At 35.4% G+C, this 20,889-nt stretch overlaps 1 protein-coding gene across 1 annotated transcript in view; it reads left to right on the top strand.

Annotated features, from left to right (window-relative positions):
• Positions 1-20,783, top strand: part of LOC146569935 (uncharacterized) — an 85,034-nt gene extending 64,251 nt beyond the window's left edge. The window contains exon 5 of the mRNA XM_085281384.1: positions 20,490-20,783. Coding sequence (XP_085137510.1) covers positions 20,490-20,611 — 122 coding nt within the window. The 3' untranslated portion in view covers positions 20,612-20,783. The remainder of the gene's footprint in view (positions 1-20,489) is intronic.
• The last annotated feature ends 106 nt before the right edge of the window (positions 20,784-20,889 follow it).

Genomic DNA, 20,889 nt, shown 5'->3' with positions numbered 1-20,889 from the left:
TAGCAGAAGGAAAATACAAGAAATACAAATAAATACAAACAAATATAAAATAAGTAAGATAATACACTATATACACAGAGTTTATCTGGACGCAGCATTTTCAGTGTCATCCAAGTGACTTCTTCGGCCTGAGTGACTGAAGAAGTCACTTGGATGAGTGACGAAACGTTTCTCCCATTGGAAACGCTACATCCAGATGGGTCCAGTTAGATTAGGAAGAGAAAATCTGATGATTCAGACACTATTGATGCAAAACTGATTCTTTCTTTCATCACTGTAGTTGTTTTAATCTGTGCTAATATCTTTGTAAAAAGGTTTTTTGACTGAGAAGTTGGGCTGTACACATGAGAAAGTAACATTAGATAAGATAATGTACCGCTGTAACACAGGAGGTATTACTGCTGAAAATGGGCCTCTGTGCACCTGTGTAGATATTCCATACAAACTCATTCATGATTTATGATCAATGTTACTGTTAAACATTTACATTTCTTGACATAATTAGGAGCGACTAAACATCAAATCAAATTTGACTGTATTTAGAAAACAAGACGTTTCCGATTCTCCTCAAACTTTTGAGCTGTATGGTTTTTGATGACAGCAGATGGTATCAGAGTATCAGGACAGGGAGAGACTGTTAAACAGTTATGAGCTGTTCTGCTGCAGAGAAACTGGAGTCGGTCGTCCTTGAAATGCTACCAGGATAGGCAGCTGGCAGGATGAATGATGCTCTGCCTCTGTGCTCAAGTGCAGACATAGGCTTTAAGCAACCATGAGCCACTAATAAGAGAAAATTTATCAACACACAATAAAGTGGACTTGTTAGGGAGAGTTTACCTTTAGCGTTGGAATAGCTCAACTCAATATTTGTTAACAAATACGCTTTAAAAATTCACTCTTTGTTATAAACTGGTGACAAAATCCTGATCAGACACAGTTACATACATGCATACAATACACACTACTGCTCAAAAGTTTGGGGTCAGTCAGAAAAGTTCTTGATTTTAATGTCAAATTTACTTTTATTGTTGAAGTTTATCAGTAACATTTTTTCACAGATAGTTTTGATCAAATCATTCATTGTAAATGACTTCTGATGTTTAAGGAAATATCTACACAGCTATGCAGAAACCCACTTTTACTAACAATCACTCCTGTATATTGTAATCTTAGATTGTGATTCTTTATCCAAGTTTATCAGATCAGATGGATAATATATGAGTAGAAAAACCTTTCTACAAAGAATAAGCCATTCCAGATGAAAATAGCAGAGCTCAGGTTTTCTGCAATTGCATTTCAGAAACTGAAAAACATTGTTGTCATCAAAGGAAGCATTACATTTAGAAAGTTTGGGGTCCTGAGCAATGACTTTTTGGGTTCAAGTGGATGAAAACCTGTTGGAGTGTGTGCTAATGTCTATAGAAAAAGGTTTTATACAACTGGATGTGTCACTCTTTTTTCAGGACAGAGCAAATTTGATCTAATCATATTAGAAATGTTGTGTTTCACACACAGATGTGGCTATATTTACTATTTTTGGAACGAGTATAATATTTTGTAGAAGGATAAGGGTTTTTATGTATGAAACTTGGAACACAAACTGAAGATTTCTTACACTGTGGTGTGTAACTCCCTTTGAACAAAAGTGCAAACTGGGTCCAGTTATGTATTGGTGCATGCTCAATCATCCAGGTAACTAAATCCCAAAAGGTTGATTCTGTTAGATAAGAAAAGATAAGATAAGATAAGATAAGATAAGATAAGATAAGATAAGATAAGATAAGATAAGATAAGATAAGATAAGACTTTATTGATCCCACAGCGGTGAAATTTTGCGTTACCTCAGCTCAGGTACAGATAGCAGAAGGAAAATACAAGAAATACAAATAAATACAAACAAATATAAAATAAGTAAGATAATACACTATATACACAGAGTTTATCTGGACGCAGCATTTTCAGTGTCATCCAAGTGACTTCTTCGGCCTGAGTGACTGAAGAAGTCACTTGGATGAGTGACGAAACGTTTCTCCCATTGGAAACGCTACATCCAGATGGGTCCAGTTAGATTAGGAAGAGAAAATCTGATGATTCAGACACTATTGATGCAAAACTGATTCTTTCTTTCATCACTGTAGTTGTTTTAATCTGTGCTAATATCTTTGTAAAAAGGTTTTTTGACTGAGAAGTTGGGCTGTACACATGAGAAAGTAACATTAGATAAGATAATGTACCGCTGTAACACAGGAGGTATTACTGCTGAAAATGGGCCTCTGTGCACCTGTGTAGATATTCCATACAAACTCATTCATGATTTATGATCAATGTTGCTGTTAAACATTTACATTTCTTGACATAATTAGGAGCAACTAAACATCAAATCAAATTTGACTGTATTTAGAAAACAAGACGTTTCCGATTCTCCTCAAACTTTTGAGCTGTATGGTTTTTGATGACAGCAGATGGTATCAGAGTATCAGGACAGGGAGAGACTGTTAAACAGTCATGAGCTGTTCTGCTGCAGAGAAAGTGGAGTCGGTCGTCCTTGAAATGCTACCAGGATAGGCAGCTGGCAGGATGAATGATGCTCTGCCTCTGTGCTCAAGTGCAGACATAGGCTTTAAGCAACCATGAGCCACTAATAAGAGAAAATTTATCAACACACAATAAAGTGGACTTGTTAGGGAGAGTTTACCTTTAGCGTTGGAATAGCTCAACTCAATATTTGTTAACAAATACGCTTTAAAAATTCACTCTTTGTTATAAACTGGTGACAAAATCCTGATCAGACACAGTTACATACATGCATACAATACACACTACTGCTCAAAAGTTTGGGGTCAGTCAGAAAAGTTCTTGATTTTAATGTCAAATTGACTTTTATTGTTGAAGTTTATCAGTAACATTTTTTCACAGATAGTTTTGATCAAATCATTCATTGTAAATGACTTCTGGTGTTTAAGGAAATATCTACACAGCTATGCAGAAACCCACTTTTACTAACAATCACTCCTGTATATTGTAATCTTAGATTGTGATTCTTTATCCAAGTTTATCAGATCAGATGGATAATATATGAGTAGAAAAACCTTTCTACAAAGAATAAGCCATTCCAGATGAAAATAGCAGAGCTCAGGTTTTCTGCAATTGCATTTCAGAAACTGAAAAACATTGTTGTCATCAAAGGAAGCATTACATTTAGAAAGTTTGGGGTCCTGAGCAATGACTTTTTGGGTTCAAGTGGATGAAAACCTGTTGGAGTGTGTGCTAATGTCTATAGAAAAAGGTTTTATACAACTGGATGTGTCACTCTTTTTTCAGGACAGAGCAAATTTGATCTAATCATATTAGAAATGTTGTGTTTCACACACAGATGTGGCTATATTTACTATTTTTGGAACGAGTATAATATTTTGTAGAAGGATAAGGGTTTTTATGTATGAAACTTGGAACACAAACTGAAGATTTCTTACACTGTGGTGTGTAACTCCCTTTGAACAAAAGTGCAAACTGGGTCCAGTTATGTATTGGTGCATGCTCAATCATCCAGGTAACTAAATCCCAAAAGGTTGATTCTGTTAGATAAGAAAAGATAAGATAAGATAAGATAAGATAAGATAAGATAAGATAAGATAAGATAAGATAAGACTTTATTGATCCCACAGCGGTGAAATTTTGCGTTACCTCAGCTCAGGTACAGATAGCAGAAGGAAAATACAAGAAATACAAATAAATACAAACAAATATAAAATAAGTAAGATAATACACTATATACACAGAGTTTATCTGGACGCAGCATTTTCAGTGTCATCCAAGTGACTTCTTCGGCCTGAGTGACTGAAGAAGTCACTTGGATGAGTGACGAAACGTTTCTCCCATTGGAAACGCTACATCCAGATGGGTCCAGTTAGATTAGGAAGAGAAAATCTGATGATTCAGACACTATTGATGCAAAACTGATTCTTTCTTTCATCACTGTAGTTGTTTTAATCTGTGCTAATATCTTTGTAAAAAGGTTTTTTGACTGAGAAGTTGGGCTGTACACATGAGAAAGTAACATTAGATAAGATAATGTACCGCTGTAACACAGGAGGTATTACTGCTGAAAATGGGCCTCTGTGCACCTGTGTAGATATTCCATACAAACTCATTCATGATTTATGATCAATGTTACTGTTAAACATTTACATTTCTTGACATAATTAGGAGCGACTAAACATCAAATCAAATTTGACTGTATTTAGAAAACAAGACGTTTCCGATTCTCCTCAAACTTTTGAGCTGTATGGTTTTTGATGACAGCAGATGGTATCAGAGTATCAGGACAGGGAGAGACTGTTAAACAGTTATGAGCTGTTCTGCTGCAGAGAAAGTGGAGTCGGTCGTCCTTGAAATGCTACCAGGATAGGCAGCTGGCAGGATGAATGATGCTCTGCCTCTGTGCTCAAGTGCAGACATAGGCTTTAAGCAACCATGAGCCACTAATAAGAGAAAATTTATCAACACACAATAAAGTGGACTTGTTAGGGAGAGTTTACCTTTAGCGTTGGAATAGCTCAACTCAATATTTGTTAACAAATACGCTTTAAAAATTCACTCTTTGTTATAAACTGGTGACAAAATCCTGATCAGACACAGTTACATACATGCATACAATACACACTACTGCTCAAAAGTTTGGGGTCAGTCAGAAAAGTTCTTGATTTTAATGTCAAATTGACTTTTATTGTTGAAGTTTATCAGTAACATTTTTTCACAGATAGTTTTGATCAAATCATTCATTGTAAATGACTTCTGATGTTTAAGGAAATATCTACACAGCTATGCAGAAACCCACTTTTACTAACAATCACTCCTGTATATTGTAATCTTAGATTGTGATTCTTTATCCAAGTTTATCAGATCAGATGGATAATATATGAGTAGAAAAACCTTTCTACAAAGAATAAGCCATTCCAGATGAAAATAGCAGAGCTCAGGTTTTCTGCAATTGCATTTCAGAAACTGAAAAACATTGTTGTCATCAAAGGAAGCATTACATTTAGAAAGTTTGGGGTCCTGAGCAATGACTTTTTGGGTTCAAGTGGATGAAAACCTGTTGGAGTGTGTGCTAATGTCTATAGAAAAAGGTTTTATACAACTGGATGTGTCACTCTTTTTTCAGGACAGAGCAAATTTGATCTAATCATATTAGAAATGTTGTGTTTCACACACAGATGTGGCTATATTTACTATTTTTGGAACGAGTATAATATTTTGTAGAAGGATAAGGGTTTTTATGTATGAAACTTGGAACACAAACTGAAGATTTCTTACACTGTGGTGTGTAACTCCCTTTGAACAAAAGTGCAAACTGGGTCCAGTTATGTATTGGTGCATGCTCAATCATCCAGGTAACTAAATCCCAAAAGGTTGATTCTGTTAGATAAGAAAAGATAAGATAAGATAAGATAAGATAAGATAAGATAAGATAAGATAAGATAAGATAAGAAAGGATAAGACTTTATTGATCCCACAGCGGTGAAATTTTGCGTTACCTCAGCTCAGGTACAGATAGCAGAAGGAAAATACAAGAAATACAAATAAATACAAACAAATATAAAATAAGTAAGATAATACACTATATACACAGAGTTTATCTGGACGCAGCATTTTCAGTGTCATCCAAGTGACTTCTTCGGCCTGAGTGACTGAAGAAGTCACTTGGATGAGTGACGAAACGTTTCTCCCATTGGAAACGCTACATCCAGATGGGTCCAGTTAGATTAGGAAGAGAAAATCTGATGATTCAGACACTATTGATGCAAAACTGATTCTTTCTTTCATCACTGTAGTTGTTTTAATCTGTGCTAATATCTTTGTAAAAAGGTTTTTTGACTGAGAAGTTGGGCTGTACACATGAGAAAGTAACATTAGATAAGATAATGTACCGCTGTAACACAGGAGGTATTACTGCTGAAAATGGGCCTCTGTGCACCTGTGTAGATATTCCATACAAACTCATTCATGATTTATGATCAATGTTACTGTTAAACATTTACATTTCTTGACATAATTAGGAGCGACTAAACATCAAATCAAATTTGACTGTATTTAGAAAACAAGACGTTTCCGATTCTCCTCAAACTTTTGAGCTGTATGGTTTTTGATGACAGCAGATGGTATCAGAGTATCAGGACAGGGAGAGACTGTTAAACAGTTATGAGCTGTTCTGCTGCAGAGAAAGTGGAGTCGGTCGTCCTTGAAATGCTACCAGGATAGGCAGCTGGCAGGATGAATGATGCTCTGCCTCTGTGCTCAAGTGCAGACATAGGCTTTAAGCAACCATGAGCCACTAATAAGAGAAAATTTATCAACACACAATAAAGTGGACTTGTTAGGGAGAGTTTACCTTTAGCGTTGGAATAGCTCAACTCAATATTTGTTAACAAATACGCTTTAAAAATTCACTCTTTGTTATAAACTGGTGACAAAATCCTGATCAGACACAGTTACATACATGCATACAATACACACTACTGCTCAAAAGTTTGGGGTCAGTCAGAAAAGTTCTTGATTTTAATGTCAAATTTACTTTTATTGTTGAAGTTTATCAGTAACATTTTTTCACAGATAGTTTTGATCAAATCATTCATTGTAAATGACTTCTGATGTTTAAGGAAATATCTACACAGCTATGCAGAAACCCACTTTTACTAACAATCACTCCTGTATATTGTAATCTTAGATTGTGATTCTTTATCCAAGTTTATCAGATCAGATGGATAATATATGAGTAGAAAAACCTTTCTACAAAGAATAAGCCATTCCAGATGAAAATAGCAGAGCTCAGGTTTTCTGCAATTGCATTTCAGAAACTGAAAAACATTGTTGTCATCAAAGGAAGCATTACATTTAGAAAGTTTGGGGTCCTGAGCAATGACTTTTTGGGTTCAAGTGGATGAAAACCTGTTGGAGTGTGTGCTAATGTCTATAGAAAAAGGTTTTATACAACTGGATGTGTCACTCTTTTTTCAGGACAGAGCAAATTTGATCTAATCATATTAGAAATGTTGTGTTTCACACACAGATGTGGCTATATTTACTATTTTTGGAACGAGTATAATATTTTGTAGAAGGATAAGGGTTTTTATGTATGAAACTTGGAACACAAACTGAAGATTTCTTACACTGTGGTGTGTAACTCCCTTTGAACAAAAGTGCAAACTGGGTCCAGTTATGTATTGGTGCATGCTCAATCATCCAGGTAACTAAATCCCAAAAGGTTGATTCTGTTAGATAAGAAAAGATAAGATAAGATAAGATAAGATAAGATAAGATAAGATAAGATAAGATAAGATAAGATAAGATAAGATAAGATAAGATAAGATAAGATAAGATAAGAAAGGATAAGACTTTATTGATCCCACAGCGGTGAAATTTTGCGTTACCTCAGCTCAGGTACAGATAGCAGAAGGAAAATACAAGAAATACAAATAAATACAAACAAATATAAAATAAGTAAGATAATACACTATATACACAGAGTTTATCTGGACGCAGCATTTTCAGTGTCATCCAAGTGACTTCTTCGGCCTGAGTGACTGAAGAAGTCACTTGGATGAGTGACGAAACGTTTCTCCCATTGGAAACGCTACATCCAGATGGGTCCAGTTAGATTAGGAAGAGAAAATCTGATGATTCAGACACTATTGATGCAAAACTGATTCTTTCTTTCATCACTGTAGTTGTTTTAATCTGTGCTAATATCTTTGTAAAAAGGTTTTTTGACTGAGAAGTTGGGCTGTACACATGAGAAAGTAACATTAGATAAGATAATGTACCGCTGTAACACAGGAGGTATTACTGCTGAAAATGGGCCTCTGTGCACCTGTGTAGATATTCCATACAAACTCATTCATGATTTATGATCAATGTTACTGTTAAACATTTACATTTCTTGACATAATTAGGAGCGACTAAACATCAAATCAAATTTGACTGTATTTAGAAAACAAGACGTTTCCGATTCTCCTCAAACTTTTGAGCTGTATGGTTTTTGATGACAGCAGATGGTATCAGAGTATCAGGACAGGGAGAGACTGTTAAACAGTTATGAGCTGTTCTGCTGCAGAGAAAGTGGAGTCGGTCGTCCTTGAAATGCTACCAGGATAGGCAGCTGGCAGGATGAATGATGCTCTGCCTCTGTGCTCAAGTGCAGACATAGGCTTTAAGCAACCATGAGCCACTAATAAGAGAAAATTTATCAACACACAATAAAGTGGACTTGTTAGGGAGAGTTTACCTTTAGCGTTGGAATAGCTCAACTCAATATTTGTTAACAAATACGCTTTAAAAATTCACTCTTTGTTATAAACTGGTGACAAAATCCTGATCAGACACAGTTACATACATGCATACAATACACACTACTGCTCAAAAGTTTGGGGTCAGTCAGAAAAGTTCTTGATTTTAATGTCAAATTTACTTTTATTGTTGAAGTTTATCAGTAACATTTTTTCACAGATAGTTTTGATCAAATCATTCATTGTAAATGACTTCTGATGTTTAAGGAAATATCTACACAGCTATGCAGAAACCCACTTTTACTAACAATCACTCCTGTATATTGTAATCTTAGATTGTGATTCTTTATCCAAGTTTATCAGATCAGATGGATAATATATGAGTAGAAAAACCTTTCTACAAAGAATAAGCCATTCCAGATGAAAATAGCAGAGCTCAGGTTTTCTGCAATTGCATTTCAGAAACTGAAAAACATTGTTGTCATCAAAGGAAGCATTACATTTAGAAAGTTTGGGGTCCTGAGCAATGACTTTTTGGGTTCAAGTGGATGAAAACCTGTTGGAGTGTGTGCTAATGTCTATAGAAAAAGGTTTTATACAACTGGATGTGTCACTCTTTTTTCAGGACAGAGCAAATTTGATCTAATCATATTAGAAATGTTGTGTTTCACACACAGATGTGGCTATATTTACTATTTTTGGAACGAGTATAATATTTTGTAGAAGGATAAGGGTTTTTATGTATGAAACTTGGAACACAAACTGAAGATTTCTTACACTGTGGTGTGTAACTCCCTTTGAACAAAAGTGCAAACTGGGTCCAGTTATGTATTGGTGCATGCTCAATCATCCAGGTAACTAAATCCCAAAAGGTTGATTCTGTTAGATAAGAAAAGATAAGATAAGATAAGATAAGATAAGATAAGATAAGATAAGATAAGATAAGATAAGATAAGATAAGAAAGGATAAGACTTTATTGATCCCACAGCGGTGAAATTTTGCGTTACCTCAGCTCAGGTACAGATAGCAGAAGGAAAATACAAGAAATACAAATAAATACAAACAAATATAAAATAAGTAAGATAATACACTATATACACAGAGTTTATCTGGACGCAGCATTTTCAGTGTCATCCAAGTGACTTCTTCGGCCTGAGTGACTGAAGAAGTCACTTGGATGAGTGACGAAACGTTTCTCCCATTGGAAACGCTACATCCAGATGGGTCCAGTTAGATTAGGAAGAGAAAATCTGATGATTCAGACACTATTGATGCAAAACTGATTCTTTCTTTCATCACTGTAGTTGTTTTAATCTGTGCTAATATCTTTGTAAAAAGGTTTTTTGACTGAGAAGTTGGGCTGTACACATGAGAAAGTAACATTAGATAAGATAATGTACCGCTGTAACACAGGAGGTATTACTGCTGAAAATGGGCCTCTGTGCACCTGTGTAGATATTCCATACAAACTCATTCATGATTTATGATCAATGTTGCTGTTAAACATTTACATTTCTTGACATAATTAGGAGCAACTAAACATCAAATCAAATTTGACTGTATTTAGAAAACAAGACGTTTCCGATTCTCCTCAAACTTTTGAGCTGTATGGTTTTTGATGACAGCAGATGGTATCAGAGTATCAGGACAGGGAGAGACTGTTAAACAGTCATGAGCTGTTCTGCTGCAGAGAAAGTGGAGTCGGTCGTCCTTGAAATGCTACCAGGATAGGCAGCTGGCAGGATGAATGATGCTCTGCCTCTGTGCTCAAGTGCAGACATAGGCTTTAAGCAACCATGAGCCACTAATAAGAGAAAATTTATCAACACACAATAAAGTGGACTTGTTAGGGAGAGTTTACCTTTAGCGTTGGAATAGCTCAACTCAATATTTGTTAACAAATACGCTTTAAAAATTCACTCTTTGTTATAAACTGGTGACAAAATCCTGATCAGACACAGTTACATACATGCATACAATACACACTACTGCTCAAAAGTTTGGGGTCAGTCAGAAAAGTTCTTGATTTTAATGTCAAATTGACTTTTATTGTTGAAGTTTATCAGTAACATTTTTTCACAGATAGTTTTGATCAAATCATTCATTGTAAATGACTTCTGGTGTTTAAGGAAATATCTACACAGCTATGCAGAAACCCACTTTTACTAACAATCACTCCTGTATATTGTAATCTTAGATTGTGATTCTTTATCCAAGTTTATCAGATCAGATGGATAATATATGAGTAGAAAAACCTTTCTACAAAGAATAAGCCATTCCAGATGAAAATAGCAGAGCTCAGGTTTTCTGCAATTGCATTTCAGAAACTGAAAAACATTGTTGTCATCAAAGGAAGCATTACATTTAGAAAGTTTGGGGTCCTGAGCAATGACTTTTTGGGTTCAAGTGGATGAAAACCTGTTGGAGTGTGTGCTAATGTCTATAGAAAAAGGTTTTATACAACTGGATGTGTCACTCTTTTTTCAGGACAGAGCAAATTTGATCTAATCATATTAGAAATGTTGTGTTTCACACACAGATGTGGCTATATTTACTATTTTTGGAACGAGTATAATATTTTGTAGAAGGATAAGGGTTTTTATGTATGAAACTTGGAACACAAACTGAAGATTTCTTACACTGTGGTGTGTAACTCCCTTTGAACAAAAGTGCAAACTGGGTCCAGTTATGTATTGGTGCATGCTCAATCATCCAGGTAACTAAATCCCAAAAGGTTGATTCTGTTAGATAAGAAAAGATAAGATAAGATAAGATAAGATAAGATAAGATAAGATAAGATAAGATAAGATAAGATAAGATAAGATAAGATAAGACTTTATTGATCCCACAGCGGTGAAATTTTGCGTTACCTCAGCTCAGGTACAGATAGCAGAAGGAAAATACAAGAAATACAAATAAATACAAACAAATATAAAATAAGTAAGATAATACACTATATACACAGAGTTTATCTGGACGCAGCATTTTCAGTGTCATCCAAGTGACTTCTTCGGCCTGAGTGACTGAAGAAGTCACTTGGATGAGTGACGAAACGTTTCTCCCATTGGAAACGCTACATCCAGATGGGTCCAGTTAGATTAGGAAGAGAAAATCTGATGATTCAGACACTATTGATGCAAAACTGATTCTTTCTTTCATCACTGTAGTTGTTTTAATCTGTGCTAATATCTTTGTAAAAAGGTTTTTTGACTGAGAAGTTGGGCTGTACACATGAGAAAGTAACATTAGATAAGATAATGTACCGCTGTAACACAGGAGGTATTACTGCTGAAAATGGGCCTCTGTGCACCTGTGTAGATATTCCATACAAACTCATTCATGATTTATGATCAATGTTACTGTTAAACATTTACATTTCTTGACATAATTAGGAGCGACTAAACATCAAATCAAATTTGACTGTATTTAGAAAACAAGACGTTTCCGATTCTCCTCAAACTTTTGAGCTGTATGGTTTTTGATGACAGCAGATGGTATCAGAGTATCAGGACAGGGAGAGACTGTTAAACAGTTATGAGCTGTTCTGCTGCAGAGAAAGTGGAGTCGGTCGTCCTTGAAATGCTACCAGGATAGGCAGCTGGCAGGATGAATGATGCTCTGCCTCTGTGCTCAAGTGCAGACATAGGCTTTAAGCAACCATGAGCCACTAATAAGAGAAAATTTATCAACACACAATAAAGTGGACTTGTTAGGGAGAGTTTACCTTTAGCGTTGGAATAGCTCAACTCAATATTTGTTAACAAATACGCTTTAAAAATTCACTCTTTGTTATAAACTGGTGACAAAATCCTGATCAGACACAGTTACATACATGCATACAATACACACTACTGCTCAAAAGTTTGGGGTCAGTCAGAAAAGTTCTTGATTTTAATGTCAAATTTACTTTTATTGTTGAAGTTTATCAGTAACATTTTTTCACAGATAGTTTTGATCAAATCATTCATTGTAAATGACTTCTGATGTTTAAGGAAATATCTACACAGCTATGCAGAAACCCACTTTTACTAACAATCACTCCTGTATATTGTAATCTTAGATTGTGATTCTTTATCCAAGTTTATCAGATCAGATGGATAATATATGAGTAGAAAAACCTTTCTACAAAGAATAAGCCATTCCAGATGAAAATAGCAGAGCTCAGGTTTTCTGCAATTGCATTTCAGAAACTGAAAAACATTGTTGTCATCAAAGGAAGCATTACATTTAGAAAGTTTGGGGTCCTGAGCAATGACTTTTTGGGTTCAAGTGGATGAAAACCTGTTGGAGTGTGTGCTAATGTCTATAGAAAAAGGTTTTATACAACTGGATGTGTCACTCTTTTTTCAGGACAGAGCAAATTTGATCTAATCATATTAGAAATGTTGTGTTTCACACACAGATGTGGCTATATTTACTATTTTTGGAACGAGTATAATATTTTGTAGAAGGATAAGGGTTTTTATGTATGAAACTTGGAACACAAACTGAAGATTTCTTACACTGTGGTGTGTAACTCCCTTTGAACAAAAGTGCAAACTGGGTCCAGTTATGTATTGGTGCATGCTCAATCATCCAGGTAACTAAATCCCAAAAGGTTGATTCTGTTAGATAAGAAAAGATAAGATAAGATAAGATAAGATAAGATAAGATAAGATAAGATAAGATAAGATAAGATAAGATAAGATAAGATAAGAAAGGATAAGACTTTATTGATCCCACAGCGGTGAAATTTTGCGTTACCTCAGCTCAGGTACAGATAGCAGAAGGAAAATACAAGAAATACAAATAAATACAAACAAATATAAAATAAGTAAGATAATACACTATATACACAGAGTTTATCTGGACGCAGCATTTTCAGTGTCATCCAAGTGACTTCTTCGGCCTGAGTGACTGAAGAAGTCACTTGGATGAGTGACGAAACGTTTCTCCCATTGGAAACGCTACATCCAGATGGGTCCAGTTAGATTAGGAAGAGAAAATCTGATGATTCAGACACTATTGATGCAAAACTGATTCTTTCTTTCATCACTGTAGTTGTTTTAATCTGTGCTAATATCTTTGTAAAAAGGTTTTTTGACTGAGAAGTTGGGCTGTACACATGAGAAAGTAACATTAGATAAGATAATGTACCGCTGTAACACAGGAGGTATTACTGCTGAAAATGGGCCTCTGTGCACCTGTGTAGATATTCCATACAAACTCATTCATGATTTATGATCAATGTTACTGTTAAACATTTACATTTCTTGACATAATTAGGAGCGACTAAACATCAAATCAAATTTGACTGTATTTAGAAAACAAGACGTTTCCGATTCTCCTCAAACTTTTGAGCTGTATGGTTTTTGATGACAGCAGATGGTATCAGAGTATCAGGACAGGGAGAGACTGTTAAACAGTTATGAGCTGTTCTGCTGCAGAGAAACTGGAGTCGGTCGTCCTTGAAATGCTACCAGGATAGGCAGCTGGCAGGATGAATGATGCTCTGCCTCTGTGCTCAAGTGCAGACATAGGCTTTAAGCAACCATGAGCCACTAATAAGAGAAAATTTATCAACACACAATAAAGTGGACTTGTTAGGGAGAGTTTACCTTTAGCGTTGGAATAGCTCAACTCAATATTTGTTAACAAATACGCTTTAAAAATTCACTCTTTGTTATAAACTGGTGACAAAATCCTGATCAGACACAGTTACATACATGCATACAATACACACTACTGCTCAAAAGTTTGGGGTCAGTCAGAAAAGTTCTTGATTTTAATGTCAAATTGACTTTTATTGTTGAAGTTTATCAGTAACATTTTTTCACAGATAGTTTTGATCAAATCATTCATTGTAAATGACTTCTGATGTTTAAGGAAATATCTACACAGCTATGCAGAAACCCACTTTTACTAACAATCACTCCTGTATATTGTAATCTTAGATTGTGATTCTTTATCCAAGTTTATCAGATCAGATGGATAATATATGAGTAGAAAAACCTTTCTACAAAGAATAAGCCATTCCAGATGAAAATAGCAGAGCTCAGGTTTTCTGCAATTGCATTTCAGAAACTGAAAAACATTGTTGTCATCAAAGGAAGCATTACATTTAGAAAGTTTGGGGTCCTGAGCAATGACTTTTTGGGTTCAAGTGGATGAAAACCTGTTGGAGTGTGTGCTAATGTCTATAGAAAAAGGTTTTATACAACTGGATGTGTCACTCTTTTTTCAGGACAGAGCAAATTTGATCTAATCATATTAGAAATGTTGTGTTTCACACACAGATGTGGCTATATTTACTATTTTTGGAACGAGTATAATATTTTGTAGAAGGATAAGGGTTTTTATGTATGAAACTTGGAACACAAACTGAAGATTTCTTACACTGTGGTGTGTAACTCCCTTTGAACAAAAGTGCAAACTGGGTCCAGTTATGTATTGGTGCATGCTCAATCATCCAGGTAACTAAATCCCAAAAGGTTGATTCTGTTAGATAAGAAAAGATAAGATAAGATAAGATAAGATAAGATAAGATAAGATAAGATAAGATAAGATAAGATAAGATAAGACTTTATTGATCCCACAGCGGTGAAATTTTGCGTTACCTCAGCTCAGGTACAGATAGCAGAAGGAAAATACAAGAAATACAAATAAATACAAACAAATATAAAATAAGTAAGATAATACACTATATACACAGAGTTTATCTGGACGCAGCATTTTCAGTGTCATCCAAGTGACTTCTTCGGCCTGAGTGACTGAAGAAGTCACTTGGATGAGTGACGAAACGTTTCTCCCATTGGAAACGCTACATCCAGATGGGTCCAGTTAGATTAGGAAGAGAAAATCTGATGATTCAGACACTATTGATGCAAAACTGATTCTTTCTTTCATCACTGTAGTTGTTTTAATCTGTGCTAATATCTTTGTAAAAAGGTTTTTTGACTGAGAAGTTGGGCTGTACACATGAGAAAGTAACATTAGATAAGATAATGTACCGCTGTAACACAGGAGGTATTACTGCTGAAAATGGGCCTCTGTGCACCTGTGTAGATATTCCATACAAACTCATTCATGATTTATGATCAATGTTACTGTTAAACATTTACATTTCTTGACATAATTAGGAGCAACTAAACATCAAATCAAATTTGACTGTATTTAGAAAACAAGACGTTTCCGATTCTCCTCAAACTTTTGAGCTGTATGGTTTTTGATGACAGCAGATGGTATCAGAGTATCAGGACAGGGAGAGACTGTTAAACAGTCATGAGCTGTTCTGCTGCAGAGAAACTGGAGTCGGTCGTCCTTGAAATGCTACCAGGATAGGCAGCTGGCAGGATGAATGATGCTCTGCCTCTGTGCTCAAGTGCAGACATAGGCTTTAAGCAACCATGAGCCACTAATAAGAGAAAATTTATCAACACACAATAAAGTGGACTTGTTAGGGAGAGTTTACCTTTAGCGTTGGAATAGCTCAACTCAATATTTGTTAACAAATACGCTTTAAAAATTCACTCTTTGTTATAAACTGGTGACAAAATCCTGATCAGACACAGTTACATACATGCATACAATACACACTACTGCTCAAAAGTTTGGGGTCAGTCAGAAAAGTTCTTGATTTTAATGTCAAATTGACTTTTATTGTTGAAGTTTATCAGTAACATTTTTTCACAGATAGTTTTGATCAAATCATTCATTGTAAATGACTTCTGATGTTTAAGGAAATATCTACACAGCTATGCAGAAACCCACTTTTACTAACAATCACTCCTGTATATTGTAATCTTAGATTGTGATTCTTTATCCAAGTTTATCAGATCAGATGGATAATATATGAGTAGAAAAACCTTTCTACAAAGAATAAGCCATTCCAGATGAAAATAGCAGAGCTCAGGTTTTCTGCAACTGCATTTCAGAAACTGAAAAACATTGTTGTCATCAAAGGAAGCATTACATTTAGAAAGTTTGGGGTCCTGAGCAATGACTTTTTGGGTTCAAGTGGATGAAAACCTGTTGGAGTGTGTGCTAATGTCTATAGAAAAAGGTTTTATACAACTGGATGTGTCACTCTTTTTTCAGGACAGAGCAAATTTGATCTAATCATATTAGAAATGTTGTGTTTCACACACAGATGTGGCTATATTTACTATTTTTGGAACGAGTATAATATTTTGTAGAAGGATAAGGGTTTTTATGTATGAAACTTGGAACACAAACTGAAGATTTCTTACACTGTGGTGTGTAACTCCCTTTGAACAAAAGTGCAAACTGGGTCCAGTTATGTATTGGTGCATGCTCAATCATCCAGGTAACTAAATCCCAAAAGGTTGATTCTGTTAGATAAGAAAAGATAAGATAAGATAAGATAAGATAAGATAAGATAAGATAAGATAAGATAAGATAAGATAAGATAAGATAAGATAAGATAAGATAAGATAAGACTTTATTGATCCCACAGCGGTGAAATTTTGCGTTACCTCAGCTCAGGTACAGATAGCAGAAGGAAAATACAAGAAATACAAATAAATACAAACAAATATAAAATAAGTAAGATAATACACTATATACACAGAGTTTATCTGGACGCAGCATTTTCAGTGTCATCCAAGTGACTTCTTCGGCCTGAGTGACTGAAGAAGTCACTTGGATGAGTGACGAAACGTTTCTCCCATTGGAAACGCTACATCCAGATGGGTCCAGTTAGATTAGGAAGAGAAAATCTGATGATTCAGACACTATTGATGCAAAACTGATTCTTTCTTTCATCACTGTAGTTGTTTTAATCTGTGCTAATATCTTTGTAAAAAGGTTTTTTGACTGAGAAGTTGGGCTGTACACATGAGAAAGTAACATTAGATAAGATAATGTACCGCTGTAACACAGGAGGTATTACTGCTGAAAATGGGCCTCTGTGCACCTGTGTAGATATTCCATACAAACTCATTCATGATTTATGATCAATGTTGCTGTTAAACATTTACATTTCTTGACATAATTAGGAGCAACTAAACATCAAATCAAATTTGACTGTATTTAGAAAACAAGACGTTTCCGATTCTCCTCAAACTTTTGAGCTGTATGGTTTTTGATGACAGCAGATGGTATCAGAGTATCAGGACAGGGAGAGACTGTTAAACAGTCATGAGCTGTTCTGCTGCAGAGAAACTGGAGTCGGTCGTCCTTGAAATGCTACCAGGATAGGCAGCTGGCAGGATGAATGATGCTCTGCCTCTGTGCTCAAGTGCAGACATAGGCTTTAAGCAACCATGAGCCACTAATAAGAGAAAATTTATCAACACACAATAAAGTGGACTTGTTAGGGAGAGTTTACCTTTAGCGTTGGAATAGCTCAACTCAATATTTGTTAACAAATACGCTTTAAAAATTCACTCTTTGTTATAAACTGGTGACAAAATCCTGATCAGACACAGTTACATACATGCATACAATACACACTACTGCTCAAAAGTTTGGGGTCAGTCAGAAAAGTTCTTGATTTTAATGTCAAATTGACTTTTATTGTTGAAGTTTATCAGTAACATTTTTTCACAGATAGTTTTGATCAAATCATTCATTGTAAATGACTTCTGGTGTTTAAGGAAATATCTACACAGCTATGCAGAAACCCACTTTTACTAACAATCACTCCTGTATATTGTAATCTTAGATTGTGATTCTTTATCCAAGTTTATCAGATCAGATGGATAATATATGAGTAGAAAAACCTTTCTACAAAGAATAAGCCATTCCAGATGAAAATAGCAGAGCTCAGGTTTTCTGCAACTGCATTTCAGAAACTGAAAAACATTGTTGTCATCAAAGGAAGCATTACATTTAGAAAGTTTGGGGTCCTGAGCAATTACTTTTTGGGTTCAAGTGGATGAAAACCTGTTGGAGTGTGTGCTAATGTCTATAGAAAAAGGTTTTATACAACTGGATGTGTGACTCTTTTTTCAGGACAGAGCAAATTTGATCTAATCATATTAGAAATGTTGTGTTTCACACACAGATGTGGCTATATTTACTATTTTTGGAACGAGTATAATATTTTGTAGAAGGATAAGGGTTTTTATGTATGAAACCTGGAACACAAACTGAAGATTTCTTACACTGTGGTGTGTAACTCCCTTTGAACAAAAGTGCAAACTGGGTCCAGTTATGTATTGGTGCATGCTCAATCATCCAGGTAACTAAATCCCAAAAGGTTGATTCTGTTAGATAAGAAAAGATAAGATAAGATAAGATAAGATAAGATAAGATAAGATAAGATAAGATAAGATAAGATAAGACTTTATTGATCCCACAGCGGTGAAATTTTGCGTTACCTCAGCTCAGGTACAGATAGCAGAAGGAAAATACAAGAAATACAAATAAATACAAACAAATATAAAATAAGTAAGATAATACACTATATACACAGAGTTTATCTGGACGCAGCGTTTTCAGTGTCATCCAAGTGACTTCTTCGGCCTGAGTGACTGAAGAAGTCACTTGGATGAGTGACGAAACGTTTCTCCCATTGGAAACGCTACATCCAGATGGGTCCAGTTAGATTAGGAAGAGAAAATCTGATGATTCAGACACTATTGATGCAAAACTGATTCTTTCTTTCATCACTGTAGTTGTTTTAATCTGTGCTAATATCTTTGTAAAAAGGTTTTTTGACTGAGAAGTTGGGCTGTACACATGAGAAAGTAACATTAGATAAGATAATGTACCGCTGTAACACAGGAGGTATTACTGCTGAAAATGGGCCTCTGTGCACCTGTGTAGATATTCCATACAAACTCATTCATGATTTATGATCAATGTTACTGTTAAACATTTACATTTCTTGACATAATTAGGAGCGACTAAACATCAAATCAAATTTGACTGTATTTAGAAAACAAGACGTTTCCGATTCTCCTCAAACTTTTGAGCTGTATGGTTTTTGATGACAGCAGATGGTATCAGAGTATCAGGACAGGGAGAGACTGTTAAACAGTTATGAGCTGTTCTGCTGCAGAGAAACTGGAGTCGGTCGTCCTTGAAATGCTACCAGGATAGGCAGCTGGCAGGATGAATGATGCTCTGCCTCTGTGCTCAAGTGCAGACATAGGCTTTAAGCAACCATGAGCCACTAATAAGAGAAAATTTATCAACACACAATAAAGTGGACTTGTTAGGGAGAGTTTACCTTTAGCGTTGGAATAGCTCAACTCAATATTTGTTAACAAATACGCTTTAAAAATTCACTCTTTGTTATAAACTGGTGACAAAATCCTGATCAGACACAGTTACATACATGCATACAATACACACTACTGCTCAAAAGTTTGGGGTCAGTCAGAAAAGTTCTTGATTTTAATGTCAAATTGACTTTTATTGTTGAAGTTTATCAGTAACATTTTTTCACAGATAGTTTTGATCAAATCATTCATTGTAAAGAAACCCACTTTTACTAACAATCACTCCTGTATATTGTAATCTTAGATTGTGATTCTTTATCCAAGTTTATCAGATCAGATGGATAATATATGAGTAGAAAAACCTTTCTACAAAGAATAAGCCATTCCAGATGAAAATAGCAGAGCTCAGGTTTTCTGCAATTGCATTTCAGAAACTGAAAAACATTGTTGTTATCAAAGGAAGCATTACATTTAGAAAGTTTGGGGTCCTGAGCAATGACTTTTTGGGTTCAAGTGGATGAAAACCTGTTGGAGTGTGTGCTAATGTCTATAGAAAAAGGTTTTATACAACTGGATGTGTCACTCTTTTTTCAGGACAGAGCAAATTTGATCTAATCATATTAGAAATGTTGTGTTTCACACACAGATGTTGCTACATTTACTATTTGTTCACAATCTGTGTCTGGTGATTCAGGGCTTGTGTGTCTATTTTTTTTTTCGCGCTGACAATCCTCACAGGTCCTCTGGCCCAAGATTCTTGATTGTATTGTCTTCTGTTTATAATGTTGGTTGTGTTCTCTCCCTTTTCTTCCATCTCCCTGCCTGTGGTTATGTGAGCTCATGGAAGTTTTGGGTTGCCGGAGGGATCGTAAGTCCCTAAGTGTTCCCGCACTGGATGCTGCCACACCAGCCGTCGCTAGCTTCAGCTGAGGGCCGCTTTTGGTGCGCACTATTTTACTGTAGACTAATGTGCATGAAAGGCCTCGCTTCAGTGTATTGCCCTTTCATTGTGTGTATCTTTTTGTGTCTTTCCAGGAGCTGGAAGCAGAGCACGTTTTCTCATGGGAGTGGAGTCATGGTGTGGGAAGAAGAGTGCCTGGAGTTGCCTTTTCACCTTTTGGACATTCTGTACTGCATTTTGTCACTCACCTAAGTGACTTCTTCAAAATCAGTGACTCCTCAATTGGACTATTCTGAATAAAAAAGGGTTTGTTATGCTGCTAGATGAGTTTTTATAGTTTAAATCCAATTCATCATCTATCATGATGTCCCAACGTTTCTGTTGATAGTATTACTTTAATAGCATCAGAGGATTGTCTTGTAGGTGAGACCAGCATCACTGAATAGTATTTCAAGTTTAAAAACTTTTTTTTAATGTAAAATGAAACAAAACTAAGTCTTTTGTAAATGTATTTGGATCCAAATAAAATATATC

Source organism: Mchenga conophoros, linkage group LG7 (genome assembly GCF_057382185.1).
Source record: "Mchenga conophoros isolate Kocher_MC1m ecotype Shallow Benthic linkage group LG7, M_conophoros_male_GT1.1, whole genome shotgun sequence".
NCBI lineage: Eukaryota > Metazoa > Chordata > Actinopteri > Cichliformes > Cichlidae > Mchenga > Mchenga conophoros.
This window is presented reverse-complemented; position numbering and strand designations above follow the sequence as displayed.